This window comes from Doryrhamphus excisus, linkage group LG1, assembly GCF_037039965.1.
Source record: "Doryrhamphus excisus strain RoL-2023G ecotype Guam linkage group LG1, RoL_Dexc_Guam_v1.1, whole genome shotgun sequence".
Lineage (NCBI taxonomy): Eukaryota > Metazoa > Chordata > Actinopteri > Syngnathiformes > Syngnathidae > Doryrhamphus > Doryrhamphus excisus.
The window spans coordinates 29,139,833-29,159,147 of record NC_136357.1 but is presented as its reverse complement, the minus strand read 5'-3'; the positions used below and the strand labels follow the sequence as shown (position 1 = coordinate 29,159,147).

Below are 19,315 nucleotides of genomic sequence, written 5' to 3'. Positions count from 1 at the left end.
CATAAAATTAGCTGATTTTTTTTTTTGCTTAATGGGCTCATCATCTTTACAACATCACCGATTAAGAACTCCGTGATTCGGGCAACTTGATCATTCGGCTGCAGAAATATCAGGTTTAAATCGTAATGTTGTGGTGGTTGCTCCCGATGTAAGGACCTTGTCTAGTTTGGGCCACTTGACTTTCCGTAGTGACGTCATCGTGTGGAAACTGTCACAGTGGCAAGATGGCCGCCGAACCAAACAAGACTGAAATTCTTACTATTTTCAAAAGACTGAGGTCCATTCCTACAAACAAGGTACATGTATACGACACGTTTGTTGTTGTGTAATATACTTTTGATGTGGAATTTGCCCGTAGTAGTTGATCGGCTTCGTCTGGAAGCGAGGCCCAAGTCTCCGGTGAAACAGCTAGCTGTGGCTAACAGCTGCTAGCAGCCGGTAAAGCAGCAAACGTAAAGGCCACGTATACGATTTGTCTTTGCCGGGGAAGCCTATCACATATGTTCTTGGTAGAGTAGAATTACGTTTCTCCTTTTAGGATCCCACTTTTAAACATCACAGTTACGTTCCTCCTTTGATGTCGACCAGCTTGACGCTATTGCCAGCCATTTGTCACTAATATTAACACCAGGAGGTTTGAATGATGTTCACTTATCTTTTGTCATAAACGAATGTGAGTCTAGACTCTCGTTTTTATGTGTCAGAATAAATATGTCAAAATATTATCTTATTGACCACCAAACTGTATCTTAACACAAAAACATGGCATTTCTTTGAACATTAGTTTTAATTGAATACATTGCTAAGTGTGCCTGACGTCACATCCGGTTGGTCTTGTCACAGTGCGAAAATTCCAAATGCGAAAACGCTGTTCTCGCATGTGTCAATCATACAAATAGAGATTTCTTAAAACAAGGTAAGACAAACTAGTCCCTCCTAGGGGGGGGAAACATCAGAAACAACCAAAAAGTGCAGAAATGGTGGCTTGTGAAGCTGTTTCTCTAATTAAAACGAATTAAAACAAATCTGAACACGCTCAGGTTTGACTGACGACAACAAGCACATTTTAGACTAAAACTAAACTTCACATTTTTAACTAAGCTTATAATGCTTATGAATACGGCAAATACAGAAATAATTCATTTTTTTTTAAACAAAAAATATATATATAAGTGTGGTATACAAGAAGAGATCGTACATAAAAAAATCAACTGAATAAAGATGGTTCTTTCGACGTGAATAAGATAAATGTGAACTCTGTGCTGAGCAGTTCACTCAAACTCACCAGCATTAAAATAACATCAAAGAGCATGCAAAAATTACACATATGTAAGGGAAAATCTGGAATGTTGAAACAAAAAAATGATTATAGGCCCAAAATGTAGTATGTATATAAACTTTAGACCGCCACTGTAATTTATTAAAAACATCTGATGAGAGCAGTGGATGTTGAAACGACAACACGGGTCATAGCAATCATGTTTATTTATCCAAATGGTAAACCCTCAAGCAAATACGCTTGGTAGCTTGAAGTGCAGTTTTAAAATTTGAGGCAGGTGGCGGTTGTACTAAAGGTAAGCATTTGCTCCATTTAATATTCATGTATTGTGAAATGGGATGCCGCCTGCGGATTTCGCCCATCCATTTGCCATGTCTGTGCTTTCATGTTGTCAGCTTATGGTCCCGCAAACGTAGCCAAAAGAGCATCAGCGAAGTTATCAAACAAAGAAACACTCCAGTCGGATATTTACAATATCATACTTTGCTGTACAGAGCAGTTTATTACCGGCTCATATGTAGTAAAATCAACAATAACGACAATGCAGCGAGTCGTTATATGTGATGTTGAGAAGTATGTGTTGTCCAACTGTCAGGCGCTTGTGTGTGTGTGTACCACTCGTCCACCGCGCAGGTATTCCTCAAGATGTAGGTCTTTAAAAAGGAGTTTCGATATTGTTGCAATAAGGTCCTTGTACTCCTGCACGAGTGTAACTAACATTGCAGTATTTGTTGTGGTGCTCAGCTTGATTTCTCATGCGCATGCTGTTGCTGCACAGGCATGTTTCGACTGCGCAGCCAAAAACCCCAGTTGGGCGAGTATTCCCTACGGCGTCTTCTTGTGCATTGACTGTTCTGGTATCCACCGCTCCCTCGGAGTCCACCTTAGCTTCATCAGGTAGGATACCGTCATGGCTGTGGTGTGGTGTGCTCCAGCAGTGACCACAGTGCCACACAGGACATTTTCCACATCTCTATTTGTGTTGTCCTCAGATCCACTGAGCTTGATTCCAACTGGAACTGGTTTCAGCTTCGATGTATGCAGGTCGGGGGCAACGCCAATGCGGTAAGTCAACACTGGACTGACAAGTAAAACCAAAATCTTGCCTAAATGATCACTTTTGTCAGTGTTTAAAAAAAATATATGTCTAGACCAGTACCATTTTGTCTGTGCTTTACATGCTTGAAATAACTCCCCTTCTCTTCCTGTTTGAAGACTGCATTTTTCCGCCAACATGGCTGCTCCACAAATGACACCAATGCCAAGTATAACAGTCGTGCAGCACAAATGTACAGGGAGAAGATCCGTCAGCTTGCGAACGCTGCTTTGTCCAAGTATGGAACAGATGTGAGTGTAGTTCCATCATAAACATTTGGGGGGATGTCTACATCCGTCCTATTTAGTATCCTCGCAGTCGCCATTAAAGATCTGACTTGGGTCTTTTCTGTATCAGAGGTTGAAGAGATGCATTGCTAGATCTGCTCAAGGGATTATCAGTGCATAAGCAACACTATCAGGCCATTTTAGGATATGTTCAGAGTCCACTGGGTGCGCACTGATGACATCAATCGGTGATACCCGGCTGTCAATATGTTGTTAATGTTATACCACAGAGGCCATCGCGTCAGTTTGTCGTCTTTCCTTTTCAGCTGTGGATTGACTCTTCAGGCGGAAGCACTCCAGCAGCTCCGGAGAAGAAGGAGACTGACTTTTTTGCAGAGCACACACAGGTATTAGGAAGATGACTGTAGCATGAATCGATTATGAATACGAGCATCCGTAGCCATTCTTTCAATTTTACACCGAGCTACATTAAAAAGAAACACTCATATTGTACTTGAGGACTCGCGTCCTCCTCAATCTCCCTGTCCCCACCACAGCTAGCCTCGTCAGCACGTCTTATCGTTCATCACCCAGCAGGGCTAGTCATTGCATTAATTGGCACGTCTTTACCACGTGCATGAATCTACCATTGAGTGAGGAAGCATTGTTGGTTATATTTGATATGAATCACTAATATACAGTGGCCTCATTAGGTCTGTTTTAGGGGGGCTTCTGTCCCCCGAAAATCTTCTTAAGCCCCCCTAAAAAATTTGATATTTTTTATTGATATATATTTTTTTAATTTGATTTTTTTTTTACAAAAAAAGCAGTTTTGCAGTGTAGATGGTGTGTACTAAATTTAATGATGGCCTAAAACAATTGAGTATTGTGACTAAATCTGTCCTAAAGTGGGACGTTATATCCCGCTTCTTGTTCATTATTTTTGTTATTTTGGATACTTTGATTCTTTTTAATGTCTCCTACATTCAATCATATCCTGTGCATCTCCAGGGGGCTAAGCTCCCCCCCCCCATCCTCAGAACCTAGTAACGCCCCTGCTAATATGTCACAATAACGTAATGAACCCTCTGTTTTTGTTGTGGTTGTTTTATGGCTGAAGCTGGGTTTCACTCAAATAGGGTAATACTGTCATTATTTGAATGGCTCAGACTTTACAGGGTAATTTGTGCAATGTGTGTTTTCAGTCCGCTAATGACTGGAGCATGACACCAGCCTCAGAGCCGGAGCAGAATGGAAGCCCTGTTGGCGCACAGCTGAGGAACACCGTGGCCAAAACCCAAGAGGACAACCGTTAGTTGAACACACACACACACACTACTCTGTCACAAGCTTAATACAGTGGCACTTAATACATCCTTTTAGACATTGTGCATCTTTCCACCCAGCAGACATCACGCTACAGTTATATCACCTACTGCTGTTCACATGTTTATACATTGAAGATGAATATTAGTAGAAATAAATGACTACTATTTTTCACATCCAACAATGTCTAACCGGAAGAGGTCTTCATTTGCTTTGGCTTCCAATGTTTTGATTTGCTGCGTTAACCCTTACTCTCCACAGAGCCAGAAGACGGACCGAGCATCTGTGGTCTGAGCACGTCACCCAAAGCCCCCATGGGTGAGCCCATTACCGCCGATCTCGCTCATGCACATGTCGTCTCTTGAGCTCCCTCATCTTTGACGTGTGTACATTTTTTTGTTGTCGCAGACACACACCCTTTCTCTGAGCTTGTAAAGCTACGCAAACAGCTTTAATTTACACTCTGTCAGTCAGCGTAATAACATAGCAGTGAAGCTTTCGTCACAGTTTAGTCAGGCTAGGCGCTTTTGGGCTGCATGGGCTGCTTGCGGGACGGTACAATATAACCTGGGACAGCAACATCACTGTTTCACTGTATTAAAATGTGTTGTTTTTAAATATCTCCATTGGGAAGAAGTCAAATCAACACTCAAGATGTTTTCAACAAACGTTACATTATGCCTTTGTGGCAAATGTGCAGGTCACACTTTTCCGCAATCTTCTGTTTCCCAGTCATGTGATTATTGTTAGCAACAGAGACTTTAGTGGTTGATGGTTGTTTTTCAGTGGAAAGTGAACGATTTATACCACTACCCTGGACTCCTGTCTCATTCTGAATATCACGTCTCCACATTTGGCGACCATGCTAACAATGCAACCAGTGTTATCTACGCGCGACTTGGCAATAGAGCCCGTGCCTGCGGTTTCACATTAAAAGCCCAGTTCCGACTACAAGGAAAAAACACAGGATGTGTTAGTATTTGCACACTGGACTCCCACTTTCTCTTGGTATGACAGACAAATGTAGCGGTTTTTGGTAACTGGCCCATGACTAGTCAATAAATGAATATTGTAGGCACTCGCATATAATACATCCTCATCCACTTCTCTGCTTATTGGCAAAAACGCAGCTAAACCTGCACCAGCTACTTCTGAGACTCCTCTTTGACAAAGTGAACGTCAGCGTCGTCGACCGGCCACGAGTATTAATCAGGATTGTGTGTCTGCGTCAGTCATTGTGAGCGTGCTCACATCCTGGTATCTTGACTATTTTGCTGCTAGGGTTTCATGTGCAGCCGCACCAGGACGAATGAGAACTGCTCCTTTTGCTCATAGCTGTCAGCTTGGCATGTTTAAAGATGAATAGCTCGTCGGCACATCAGTGTCAGCTCCAGTATTTGTCAATTGTCTTTACTCATTTTCACACAGCACACATTCCTGAAAGGGCAAGCGGCGCTGCGAGTGGTGTGCACTTAAACTTGCTCATATTTACTGTCATGGATGCAATTTATGTTCCAGATGTTAAGCCTTCCATCATTGGGAAGAAGAAGCCAATGGCTGCCAAAAAAGGGGTAAGGGATTTATTGATCCATTTCACCAGAGCTGCCGTCATTGCCGTCAAATAACTGGATACACACCGTCGATGCTATTTCCCCACAATGCAGCTGGGCGCAAAGAAAGGTCTTGGGGCACAGAAGGTGAGCAGTAATAATTTTACCGAAGTGGAGAAACAAGCCCAGGTTGCAGAGAAGTTACGCGAGGAACAGGCCGCCGAGGCAAAGAAACAAGCAGAAGAGTCCATGTCAGTATCCAAATTCATTCCTTCTCACATCCTTGTTGTTACGACTGCTGCATTCTGGAACCTTGTGTTGGTCTCGGCAGTGTGGCCTCCATGCGTTTGGCCTACAAAGAGCTGGAGATCGACAGGAAGCTGGAGGAGAAGAAGCTGAAGAACCTGGAGGGCAAGAAAAGGGAGCAGGCCGAGAGACTGGGCATGGGCTTCGGGAACAGGAGGTGACATCACATCAATGTTTGGCCTTTGACGTCTTGCGCAACTCCATCATCAAAGATTAGAATCATATATTGCCAGTGATAGCAATATCACGATACACACAGTAGTTATGAAATCATTCCAAAAGGCTCGATGGAAATCCATCAGTTCCAGACAGTACGTATTTGCTAGAGAATGAGTTAAAGGGGACCTGTTATGGACATTTTTCCACCCTTTGTATTGAGTTGTTGTCCTATAGAGCAGCTACACACAATAACAATAATACACAATAATAAGATTTTGCAGAATCTGCAGCCAGCTTTATTTTCTTTGATTTGTGCTTCCTGCCAAAACGGTCTGATTTGATTTATTCCGCCCACTCCGCTGTGATTGGTCACACGCCCAAAGTGCTTCCCAACTATGAACCATATAAGGAAGTCCGCCCCTTTGTGACATCACAAAAGAACGTTTTTACCGCGCCTTTTTAAACCGAGCATTCACTTCTTTCAGGGCTCACTTCCAAACGCGTGAACCTTATTATTGGAATCTTTGGCATGGTTTTTAAGAATTTGGAATACAACTCCATTTATAGGTCAGAAAAGTGGAAAAGCATAATACGTCCCATTTAGCGTGCATTAAAACACACTCATACAGCCTACATTGCACTAGCATGCTCTGCTAAACTAAGCTAACCCATTCATGCGCTGTAAGAGGAGCTTTTTCCTCCTAACTTTAGCTGCTTTCAGCTCGTCACTCGGGCAGATTGCGATAACACATAAATCATGGGTTCCTGTAGAATTTTTCATATTCTATATTCTACACTCCATATCCTTCATTTTGCAATGAAGACAATAATACTGAAAGGGGACTAGCCTCATGACAGATTTGATTGATGAGTTAATTGACAAAGAGTTGTGTTGCGTTTCAGTGCTGTGTCACATTCAGTGATGTCCGAGATGCAGGTGATTGAGCAGGAAACCCCAGTGGGAGCCAAGACCTCATCCAGGTCCAAACTGGACATGTTTGACGAACCAGGCTTCACCTCCGGACCCCCAAAGTACATCCTCCATCCATCCTCAGAGGGCTTCCTGTCTGACAGCATCCACGCTTCCTAACCCGCCTTTGGCTTTACAGATATAAGGACAACCCCTTCACAGTGGGGGACACTTTTGGATCCCGCTGGGACACAGAGGGAGGGACTGCCTCTTTCACCGCGTCCTGGGCTCTGGAGAAAGAGGAACCTAAAGAGGAGGTCACCATCTCCAGTATCCAACCTTTAGGGGAGAGGTATTCACCAAATGTCTTGTTTTTTTCTTTCACCCGAAACAAGAACTTAGGTTCTAACTAAAGTTTGTATCTCACCAAGGCTTCCCAGCAGAAGAAAAGCTGAGGTTTCTGCTCCAGCGTCCGAGTCAAGCGAAGCCAGGCAGAAGTTTGCCAACGCCAAGGCCATCTCTTCCGACATGTTCTTTGGCCGCGAGAGCAACGCTGAGGTGAGACCTGCATCTTTTCTTTCAGCCCGGTACAACAGCTTTGTGTGGTTAGCACGTCGGCCTCACAGCTAGGAGACCCGAGTTCAATTCCACCCTCAGCCATCTCTGTGTGGAGTTAGCATGTTCTCCCCGTGCATGCGTGGGTTTCCTCCCACGTTCCAAAAACATGCTAGGTTAATTAGCCACTCCAAATTGTATTGTAGGTATGAATGTGAGTGTGAATGGTTGTTTGTCTGGGATAGGCTCCAGCACGCTCGCAACCCTCGTGAGGATAAGCGGTATAGAAGATGGATATTATCCGCCACGGGATCTGGGTGATCCGGTTGCCGTACAACATTCGTAACTCGGTGGCCAGGCTAATTCAAGCGTACTTAAAGCATGTGAATAACGTGGTGTCTTTGAACACAACCCCACATTGCCCACAATGATGCGGTTCAAGTGTGATAGAAATGCTGTGCTGTTAAAGAGACCAATGTTGAAACTGTGATTTGTTCTTCAGTATGAGGCAAAGACCAGACTGGAGAGCATGTCTGGAAGCACGTCCATCAGTTCAGCCGACCTGTTTGGAGACGGCAGTGACCATAAAGGTACCCTCGTGTGTTTCCGTGCGTGTTGAACGTGTCGGGAAAAAAAGCAACGGATGATCATGTCTCGTATTCCTGTTTGTCTTGAGGGCGGGGATCGGGCTTTGACAGCGTGCTTCCTGCCGGTCCGGACATCACCCAGTTCAAACAAGGGGTGAAGACCGTCGCAGGCAAGATGGCGGTCCTCGCCAACGGTGTCATGAATAGCATCCAGGTACGGTTGTTGAACATCGTAGAGGAGGGATGAACGCGGGGGTTAACCTTCATCAATGGTGCGTTTGTGGTCTCAGGATCGCTACGGCTCCTACTAAGCAGCGTTGAGGCAAGAGGAAATGAATGAAGCCTCCAAACGAGCAGCTCCCTTGCTTGTGGGCGGGGATGTGAAGCTGAGACGAGGGAAGCCCAAGGTTTTGCATGAGGAAAGAAAATCTTCCTTCTCACCCCCCCCCACCCCCCACCCCCCACCCCCCACCTTTTTAGAGACCGTTTTTTCAGGAGTCAGCATTTTTGCTCTCTCCACATTTATGAGTTTTTATTTTCATAAAGCAAAACATGTGACATTGTCGTGTTTCTAAAGCCACACTTGAACCTTCTTTTTGGTCGTAGATTTTCAAAAAGATGCAGAGTTAATTCTATATATTTTCTTCCCTTACACATGGATACTGTTATCAAAAACTATGTTGGTATTTTTGTTGTTGTTGAGATATTAAAAAAAAGTGCAGCCGTATATTTTTAGCCTCTGTTTGCAGGAAACTGAAAAGTTTTCATTCAGTGTTGGTGTCGCTGCTGCTCATCAAGTGTTTTGTCATTTTGACATCGAACCACCAGCAGCCAACTCTCCACTATTTGTCATCTTGGAATTGTATATTTCTGTCAGGATATAATGTATGATTAAAAGTCTGATATCTTCATCTCCTCTCTTTCTTTACATAAACCATCACATAATTAACTATAAGGGATTTTGACCATCATTCACAATCCTTTCTGTGCATTATAACGCCAGAAAATGAGTTAATATGAGCTAGCTAACAATGTACGCAATTGGGGACACACCTATTTATACGACAACTGAGGAACTAATGAACGAGTAATGAATGAGTGGTTATTGCGAAACCAAGGCACATACATTTTGGAGTAGTTTCTGATCAACTAATGAGTAGAGTTATTACTGAGCAACTAAGGCGGATACATTTAGAGTAGTTACCGAGGAACTAATGAATAAAATAGTTACTGAGATGTTATCCTGTTTTGTTTGTTTCCCATATTACATAAAATAAAATCTTCAATATTTCACTATTTTTTTCCTCATTGTTATATAATATTTCTTAATATGTTTCTAAATATTCTTGCAAAATGATTCCCCATTTTCCCCATCCTAATTTTTTTAATCACAACTATCAATCAAAACCTTCTTTAAAAATAACCTCTAACAGGGTATTATCGTTTGATATACATACTGTGATCATACAAAGATGATAACATGCAATACTTAAAGTATATTGTCTTATTTTGAGCCGGTGAAGTAGTGAAGTGTAGGGCGAATAGGGCAAACTTTATGGTCTCACAAAATTCATATCTTGCCTTCATCAAATAAGTCACAAGGTTTCAATCAATAGAGTCGCTCTTTTTGGACAAAAACTTAGGAACTTGAGAGGACTTATGGGCTCCGTTTATTGAACACGACAACACAGCCAACAGAAAAGACCGCCAACCGCCCTACTGCAGTCGCATTTTCTGACGTCATCCGTGAACCCGCTCTCCAGGCATGACCAATCAATTCCCAACAAATTAAACTGTTAAGATACAGCGACAACACTTACAATCTCCTTGGAATGGCTGTGTGTTCCAGCACAAGACGTGTCTTCCAGTCATAAGGTAAAAAACCACTAAAAACGAGCATCTTATTAAGTATTTGTATGGAAATTGAGAGCTAGGTGTCCATTCTTCCATAAGTAATGCTAACACGAGCGGCTAGCTAGGCGTCGTGTTAGTCCCGCCAGGTAAATATTATAATATAAACACGACAATGTCGCTGTAGCTTGGTTAATACAGACTAACTCCTTTTGGCGTTCTGTTAATATACGTTTCTCATGAAGATAACAAGAAAAAGAAGCAAATAATTCACTAAGTTCAACTAAAGGTCTGATACTTTATTGTGAAAGTATCACTTTCCGGTGATGTGGATATTTAATAGCGGTATGTGGATCGATACTTCTGATACCGGCTCTTCATGGTCTAAAATCGATTCCTAAATCAAAATGTTTATACTTGAGATACTGCAGTCGTTTGTCAAAATGATGACCAATCATAAACATATGATTATGTCCTCTGTTTTATATTAACTTGGATTATATTGTAAATCACCCAAATACAATATACTAATTAATATAATAATTATATGATATAATGTACAAATAATTTATCTAAATTATATTTGTACAAATGTACGTAATACATACTATTTAACTATTTAAAAATATGTATTTACATTAATAATTTATTAAATAATGACAGATTACATGTCTTGTACTCTTTGTGCTATGATATCAAATAACTTTAAAAAAATTACCACAGTATCAGATCAGTATCGCTGGCATCAGCCAGAATTTAACTCGGTATCGAATCACAAACTAAATCAATGGTATCGCACATCACTAACATATAATCCTCCATTTTGTCACTCAAATTTATTCATCTTTCATTCATTTGACTTGCTGCTGTTTTCCTCTCTATGGAAGGACGGTAGTGACGACAAGCACCTTCCAGCTCACGGACGCCCCCCACTTTACAGGATAAAGGCAGTACTGCAAGCGCCTACTGGTATGACATTTCTTTGTATTTTATAATCATCTTATCACCCTTACATGAATATGAATACAATATTACACAGGCTGTAGTCATGATGTACAATAATTGCTTCTGCAATGTATTATTGGCCACATGCTGACAAATGTGAGGTGGCAGACGCCATGACGGCAACTTTGGTTTTTTAATTTGATCAGGAAATGTGCAAATTCAGCAATTTTTAAGTAAGAAAATGTTGAAAACAATTAGAACTATACAGAAAATACATTTATAGTACACATCAATGGGCAAATATTCATATTTATTCATATTTATTTATATTTACTGGTTACTGGTGACGTAGACCACCACTTTTCACTTTTTCTTCCGAGTGTGTAATTGATATGCCCATGAAAATGTCTATTTTGCTTATAAACGTCAGACGGAAAGGATCTTCTTCAAAATGACGTCAATAATAAGGACATTTATGGTTTTCCACCATACGCACACCCAGCCCTAAAACCTGCTCTTGCAGTCTCGCAGGTTTGCCCGACATGGACAAACCTGTCTCTCCTCCATGAAATAAGAATTGCGTAAGATGAATTTTTGAGATGTCTTGCGGTCTTGAAAGGCGAAAATACAAAAGAAATCAACCGCTGACACATTCATGCGTCGCCTGCGTACTTTGTCACATGACGAGGGCTTTGGAAGAACGTCAGCTGGATGAGACGCTGGGCTAAAAGTGAAAAGACAAACGGATGGCAAAATATTTTATTTAAAACAGACTTTGTGGCGGTGTGTTCAGGCGTCTAGGTTTCATCCCCAGTTGTAGAAGTATATGTTCTGCCAGCTGGGCAGGTAATCCATGAGAGGCCCTGGGGGGGGGGCACAACAACAACTTTGTTACCAAACCAAAAGACCTGGAACCTCACATATTTATTAGCAGTTAAGTTGTGTATACTGTATAGCAGGGGTGTACAAAGTGCGGCCCACGGGCTGCTGTTTTTTTATTGGCTTGCTGCACATTCTAAAAATAGAATTTAAGAAGACAACTAAAAACTACAGAAATGGACAAATGTAATCATTTGAAGAATAAAGTCAAAATATAAAGAGAGGGTGAGGGTGAGGGTCTCACTGTTCAACAAAAATACAGTAGTTACTGTGGAACTAATGACTAAGGCACATACATTTAGAGTAGTTACAGAGGAACTAATGAGTTGGATAGTTACTGAGGAACTAAAGCAAATACATTTAGAGTAGTTTCTGAGGAACTAATGAATGGAGTGGTTATTGAGAAACTAAGGCACATACATTTAGAGTAGTTTCTGAGGAACTAATGAAATAATGAATGGAGTGGTTGTTGAGAAACTAAGGCACATACATTTAGAGTAGTTACAGAGGAACTAATGAATGGAGTGGTTATTGAGAAACTAAGGCACATAAATTTAGAGTAGTTTCTGAGGAACTAATGAAATAATGAATGGAGTGGTTGTTGAGAAACTAAGGCACATACATTTAGAGTAGTTACAGAGGAACTAATGAATGGAGTGGTTGTTGAGAAACTAAGGCACATAAATTTAGAGTAGTTACAGAGGAGCTAATGAGTTTTTTGTTTCCCATATTACATAAAATAAATTCTTTAATATTTCACAATTTTTTCCTCATTGTTTTGATTTTTTGTCCTTTTCTGCAGTTTTTTTAAACAATTTTCTAAATATTTTCTAAATAATTATTCTTGCAAAATTATCCCCTAATATGACGTTTTCTTGATAAATCTATTTTTAGAATGTGTCGCAGACCACAAATGGCCCCAGGGCCACACTTTGAACATTCCTGCTTTACAATGAACCTGGACTTGGAATGCACACCTGCCAAGTTCCGGGAAAGACCGGCAATAGCGGGAAACCAATCAAAGGCTCCCACTTCTTCATTTGACATCTTGTTTACAAAATAATCTCACCAAGACAATCTAGTATTATGTTGATTTGATCACATTTTATGTTGGTTTAAAAACGAAATGTGACTTTCAAGTACTTACGTGCAATAAGGCCTATCCCTGGCACGTGATTGGCCAGAAGTCGGAGCAGGAAAACTATCTTTTGCCTGCAAACGAAGGAAAACTCTTTTATAATATACACTTTGTTGTGTCAAATCAAGCCCGACAATAAAATACATCCAACATTTTTATTGATTCCAGTGATCCAGCGTGTGTTTGATGTACTTCAAAAGATACTTACTCTGAATATCTGTCATAAAATGGAGAACGAACAAGGTAGTAGAGCAAAAGAAAGGTTCTCCTCCTCATCTCTTCCCTCTCCCATCGATTGTTAAACCTCCTCTCGTGCAGCACGGCAAAGCTACACGGGGGGGGGGGGGGGGGGAGAAACGGAGACGGTTTCAATTCAGCGTTGGCCATCTTTGGAGTCTGATTGCGAGAAGAATGTCACCCTGGCGTGACTCTGATGCACCTCGGTACGTAAGCGACATAGTTCTCAAAGCCATACGACGCCCTTATTCATTAAAATGTTGCCTTGGGCTAATACCTTTGGAAACACAAGCAAATATGGCAGCTCATCTCCTCTTGTTTACAGTATGCTTTCATACGTGTGGCATATTATCATGTTCAAATGGAGGAGTTCAAAACAAAGACTAAAAAATACAAAAAGAAAGCAAGAAAATGCTAACTCAATTTGCATGATCTCAAGCCATGGCCCTGTTGGCGTATTTGAACATTCCAGACGTCAGTCAGTCGCCCTGAACCAAACGGGTATACTGTAAGTCTAAGCAAAGTGCCTTTCATATTCAGTGTTTTTTCCATGTCTGATTTCAAAAATCTTTGATCGTCATACCATTTATGGCAGTTCATTTATTCCAGACTCGACCATGATAAGTGAATTCTCCTGAAGGTGGAACATTTTCATAGTTACAGCATAGAAAACCTGTTTATAGCCTTCGAAATGAGTTTTTTTTAACATCATTAGAGCCCTCTAGACAGGATGTAACAGCCCTATAGTCACCTTTATATCCCTATTACCCAATATAGTGGACATCCATGAAAGCAGACCTATTACCGACCCTTTTAGCATCTACTCAGTGAACAATCTTGGGGCGAGAGGCGGGGTACACCCTGGACTGGTGGCCAGCCAATCACAGGGCACGTATAGACAAACAACCATTCACACTCACATTCATACCTATGGACAATTTGGAGTGGCTAATTAACCTAGCATGTTTTTGGAATGTGGGAGGAAACCGGAGTACCCGGAGAAAACCCACGCATGCATGGGGAGAACATGCAAACTCCGAGGGTGGAATTGAACCCTAGTCTCCTAGCTGTGAGGTCTGCGCGCTAACCACTCGCCCGCCGTGCAGCCCACTGCAGATTCAATGACAAAATATTTGTTAGCTGCATCCCTAATTACAACAACAATGGAAAACTACTACTGGCGACAATGAAGCATCAGCGTTACAGTAACACAACACAAATCATATTGCAGCCTTTAGAATGAGAATGAGAATGTCGTATTCCAGGAAACACTGCTGCTCGGTTTTTAAAATCCAAATTGCAAATGAGTTTGCAATCATGAATTAAATATCAATTTTAATATCTGCACAATGTGGTGAAACCGGTTCTAAATGGTCTGCCTGTCGAGAAAAGACAATGAAGTGAGATAATTGAGCCTTTGCGGCGATGACGTAAACAGGATGGCTTGCGGTTAGCACCCAACACAAAGACAAGAGACATCGCTCTCAGGATTGCACAATATCACTTCCTTAAAGACGGGGCTCGGGTCCTTGGACGTTGACTGAATTATTCTATAGAATGGCATACAACATAAAGAAAATGTCCTTATGTATGTTTTACATTGTACATGATATTTACTGTAAAGAAGATTTGCATACCTGGAAAGTTCAAGAGCTGCGGACACGAGCCAAGGTTTCCAGGACTGTTTCCCACACAGTCCGAGGCACAGTACTGCACTTGTTTTTAAGGACAACTCTCAAATAATACAGATTAATCTTTTTAACACAAACAATCTACAGCTCGATGATATATTAAAAAATATTCTAATGTTGCAATGGCTTACATTTTCATAACAGTAAAGAATATTAAGTTGTCCCTGGAATGGTCGGCAGTCCATCACATGGCACACGGAATAAACCACCATTGGCACAGTCACTGAGTGGGAACTAAAGTCCTGCTCCTAGCACAGAGTCGTGTTGTAGTCTGTTGCCACCAGGAGGTCAACATGGTTACTGCAGGCCTCAAACAGTAGGACCATCAAACTGAGCAGGGCTTACCTTTTCACTAGCCACGTTTACATGAGGAGTTTTTCTCTTTCCGAAAGCAATGGTATCCATGGAAAGGAATATTCCAATGGTGTGTCTCCATGCGCCGCTATAATCAACCAGAATAGTCAATGGGGCATGCCCAGTAAAACGTAAACATCAACATCACGTGATACCGACTTCCTCCAGTTTTTCATTCACTTGTTGGAATAACTCCGTATTGCCACTTTTTCCTTCGTCCAGTCTTGGAATTTAGTTTGGATGAAAAACAAACTTTCCTTAGCAGTCCACCCCTGGGAATCCCATTATATATTCATTGGGATTGGCACTTTTCTTTGGGAATGAGGTGTATACAAAGGTTACATTCGTTCCCTTTCAGCAAGTAACCCGAATGGAATTGGAATATTTGTGTCCATGTAAACGTGGCTACTGTCATTCATCCAAGTGTTTGATATGCAGATATAAAATATATCCGCCACCCAAATGAAACAATAGGTGAGAAGGATACAATGTACAAGAGGTCGACTGATGTACACGGTCTCGGCGATGTTCTCCTGGAGCAGCAGGGGTGTCGGTTTGCTGTGGAGCTTCTCCTCCTTCAAGCTCCGGGTTCTCGTATTTTTCTTCCGACTGGCTGTTCCACACTGCCGGTCTGTAACATTGCAGAAAAGTGGAAACCAGTTCCAACAACGACTCGATAAGTCTCCCAATCGGATATCCGGAGAGCATTTTTTTCAGTACACAAGTCCAAAGACAAAACAAAATGAGGTCATTTCATCTCTTTTTCCAGAAGCTTTGTCGTATCCCAGAATTAAATACGGTACCGTTGAACCTCAGTTAGCGCACGCCCCGGTTTATGTACATTTTCCGGTTAGTGTAAAATATGGCACACAACTTGTCATGTTATAATACCCTGCGTTAGCACAACTGTATCCTGGTTAATCCTGGTTAATCCTGGCATACTTTTCATTTTGAAGCTTACTTTGCACTGAACAGCAAGGTGACAACATCGACACATGTCAACATAAATGGACACATTATTTACAGAGAGGCCATCAACCAAATTAAGAGGGCACTTTTTTTAGTAATAACAGGGTGGACCGGGACTCGATGAGTTGGTCCACACAGACGACTTGTTGACAGGATGGACTAAGGCATCAAACAATGTCAAAGCGACATTGTAAGACTTTGAACGATGCTTACCACTTCCCAGTGATCGGAGGACACGTCCTGACCTCTGGCCCACAAAGCAGGTGTCATCTTGCTGCTTTACATCACCATTATCTGTGCACAACAGGAAATGAACACAGGAAACTACCTCAGACACCTTCAAAACTTCTCGAGAACATGACGCATACTACAGTAATTATAGAATCAATTGCGTGAAGAGTGTACCGTGTATGACTGACCTTCACCACCAACCTCCGCACTTCTGTCAAGGGGAAGGATGGGAGGTGAAGTCTGGATGCCGGATTTATACCACAAAAGAAGCACAAGGCGCATAATTGCCCTTTTTGGACAGAAAAACAGAGTCAGAGAAGAACGTGAACCTGTGACCTCACTGCAGTACACTTCGGCAAGTTAGCTCCTCATAATGGCATTCATGCAGAAAATGGGAATTTTAATGGTCATAATTTCATGACAATGATAACATTACTGACAACTAGAGGCCAGTGTAAACACGTTATCATTAGAAACTTTCATTTCATTCATTTTCTACCGCTTATCCTCAGCAGCAAGGAACTTGGGAACTTTTTACAAAACAAACAAGTTGCTTATAATAAACAGATATAAGTCAATATTATGTCTCATTTATGTTTTATGTGTCTTATTTATTTTACTATGTCTACAGTAGTGGGTAAAATGACTATAGAGGTGACTATAGGGGTGTTATTTCATGTCCAGAGGGCTCTAATAATGTTAAAAATCATATTTTGAGGGTCGTAAACAGGTTTTCTATGCTCTAATATTATATATAATATATATTATATTAATATATATTATTATAATATATTATTTGTAAAAAAAAAAAATCCTCCTTTGTGGAAATTGACTTAACACAGTGGGGTCTGGTACCAATTAACCGCCATAAACGAGGGCCAACTGTACTGTATAAAATTCACGTACTTAAAAATTTGAATGAGTCCGATGACCAGCCAGCGTCCAACTTCACCGCACACCTTCTGGGTCCCGATCTCCAGGAACACCTCCACATATTCCAAGACTGAGAGCCAGGTGAGGATTCTCTGCTGCGAGATGGACTGGACAACACAGCCAAGCAAACACTAAAGAACACATGCTTACCACAACACAAACATAAGTTGATATTCAAGTTATTACTAACATCGGAACATGAATAATAAGGGGTAAAAATGGGTTTTTTTTTGTACAGGTACGGTCATGATCTTTAACCCTCAAGCAATATTTCAGTGCTCACCACGGTCAGGGCACACCTGAGCCCTTTGCGCAGAATACTGTCATTGAACAGCACCAGGAGGTTGGAAGCAGAATACACTGGAAAAACAAACAAATGATCATTTCTACTGAACTTGTCTTGGGGAGGCCAGACATGTAACTGTATTGAGTGCCTTGCTCGAGGGAACAGCAATTAGTACTCAGGGTGCAGACAAGCAGCTGGACAAAAACTAGTTGCGATTGACCGATGGATGGATGGACTACAAAATTGTCATCACATAATCCCATGAAACACACACTTGATTGCAGTTGTTGCCGCTAAGGGTGGCCCAACCAGGTATTAGGTTTAGAGGGCAATTTGTTTTTTTTTTTTACACACAGGGCCATTTATGTTTGGATTTCTTATCTCACTTAATAGTAAAAAATGTCATTTAAAACTGGATTTTGTGTTGCCATTGACAATATTGACAATATTTCAATTTGTTTGATGATCTGAAACTTTTAAGTGAGACAAACATGCAAAAAAGAAGAACCATTGTGTGTGTGTATTTAGAGTAGTAGAAATTTGCCTTCATTTTGATGCAACACTGCATCATATTCATTCATGACTTAGTTTCCTTTTGACATGGTTTCACTTTCATTCTGAGTTGCTCTGATTTAGTTGAAAAGGTGTACCGTACGTTCTTTCGGCAACGTATTATCACAAACAATCCAATTCTTTACACGCTACAAGTATAGGACATAAGAATAATTTCATATTAGAAGTAATGGTACAGGGTTATGACATCAACTGCTTATGGTGGAAGAGTTTATCATCAGTCTCACTGTGACTTTGGTTTCACTTTCAAGTTTAGTCATATGAGTTGGAGACAGGAAGCTGAAAGATCAGTTAACTTGAACTTGTACTTGACCTTTGTATGTAGCCAACATTGCATCATTTTATTCAGTACTTTGTTTTAAGTTACTTTTCGTGGGTTTTCTCCGGGTACTCCGGTTTCCTCCCACATTCCAAAAACATGCTAGGTTAATTAGCGACTCCAAATTGTCCATAGGTATGAATGTGAGTGTGAATGGTTGTTTGTCTATATGTGCCCTGGGATTGGCTGGCCACCAGTCCCGGGCGTACCCAGCCTCTCGCCTGAAGGCAGCTGGGATAGGCTCCAGCACCCCAAAGGACCCTTGTGAGGATAAGTGGTAGAAAATGACTGAATGAATGAACTTACTATTGCAGTTATTGCAACTTACTATTACAGTTTAGAAGGTTTAATACATTTGAATGTAAACGTTTGTAACATCAGCTTTGTCCACCTATATCAGTCGTTTGAAGCTCAAACAAAGTCTAGCCCCCAACAGACTTCAAATTTACTTACCAAGTTCAGATAGTTCGTGGGAATCTGCGAATCGTCCTGCAAAATAAAGAGGAAAATCGTGATTCCATATATATAATGCGAAACCACGGGACCATGCAAAGTTAGTGAAATGATGCGGCTATTGCCAGTATTGACGAAAGCCCACTTTAGCTCACATACTCACCTGCGATCAGATAGGAAATAGTCCGCACTGTGCTCTCCAGCTGGGCTGTGGCAGCTGGGTTTCTTCTTACGTATTCTGTGTATCGTTCATAAACACGAGTCGCTTTCTCGATAAACTCTTTAACGTTAGACATTTTAGTGTTTATTTATTCTATACACAAATGGACGTTGTTGTAAAATACATGTGGATAGTTGCGGAAGCCCATGTAAACAATTCTAAAGTACAGCAAATGAGACAAACTTCCGGGTAGATTGTTCCATCTCGATTTGAGTCCCCCTTCTCTTTGTGTTCCTACGCA

At 41.3% G+C, this 19,315-nt stretch overlaps 2 protein-coding genes across 2 annotated transcripts; one reads left to right on the top strand and one right to left on the bottom strand.

The window, feature by feature from the left end:
• The first annotated feature begins 145 nt into the window (after positions 1–145).
• arfgap2 (ADP-ribosylation factor GTPase activating protein 2) lies at positions 146–8,451 on the top strand. The gene is made up of 16 exons (XM_058077637.2): positions 146–296; positions 2,058–2,176; positions 2,272–2,344; positions 2,495–2,626; positions 2,929–3,009; positions 3,808–3,913; positions 4,190–4,246; positions 5,447–5,499; positions 5,593–5,729; positions 5,810–5,941; positions 6,847–6,975; positions 7,053–7,205; positions 7,285–7,411; positions 7,911–7,998; positions 8,085–8,209; positions 8,286–8,451. The coding sequence occupies exons 1-16, from the start codon at positions 225–227 to the stop codon at positions 8,304–8,306; spliced, it is 1,605 nt and encodes a 534-aa protein (XP_057933620.2). The 5' UTR covers positions 146–224; the 3' UTR covers positions 8,307–8,451.
• A 2,369-nt stretch (positions 8,452–10,820) lies between these two features.
• On the bottom strand, positions 10,821–19,313 carry pex16 (peroxisomal biogenesis factor 16). The gene is made up of 11 exons (XM_058077636.2): positions 19,018–19,313; positions 18,855–18,890; positions 17,507–17,583; positions 17,197–17,330; positions 16,479–16,579; positions 16,273–16,353; positions 15,578–15,721; positions 14,683–14,755; positions 13,017–13,136; positions 12,818–12,882; positions 10,821–11,654 (listed from the first exon to the last, which is right to left on the bottom strand). Exons 1-11 carry the CDS (start codon positions 19,148–19,150, stop codon positions 11,596–11,598), a joined length of 1,023 nt encoding a protein of 340 aa, XP_057933619.2. The 5' UTR covers positions 19,151–19,313; the 3' UTR covers positions 10,821–11,595.
• Positions 19,314–19,315: the final 2 nt, after the last annotated feature.

Bases quoted from the DNA above. Each gene is read 5' to 3' on its own strand.
- arfgap2 (XM_058077637.2), top strand. From the start codon at position 225: ATGGCCGCCGAACCAAACAAGACTGAAATTCTTACTATTTTCAAAAGA. The intron at 6,976-7,052 runs GTACATCCTCCA...TTGGCTTTACAG, and splicing joins TTCACCTCCGGACCCCCAAA to ATATAAGGACAACCCCTTCA. The intron at 7,206-7,284 runs GTATTCACCAAA...TATCTCACCAAG, and splicing joins ATCCAACCTTTAGGGGAGAG to GCTTCCCAGCAGAAGAAAAG.
- pex16 (XM_058077636.2), bottom strand. From the start codon at position 19,150: ATGTCTAACGTTAAAGAGTTTATCGAGAAAGCGACTCGTGTTTATGAA. The intron at 15,722-16,272 runs GTAAGCATCGTT...GCAATGTTACAG, and splicing joins CCTCCGATCACTGGGAAGTG to ACCGGCAGTGTGGAACAGCC. The intron at 13,137-14,682 runs GTATGCAAATCT...CCCCCCGTGTAG, and splicing joins GCAGCTCTTGAACTTTCCAG to CTTTGCCGTGCTGCACGAGA.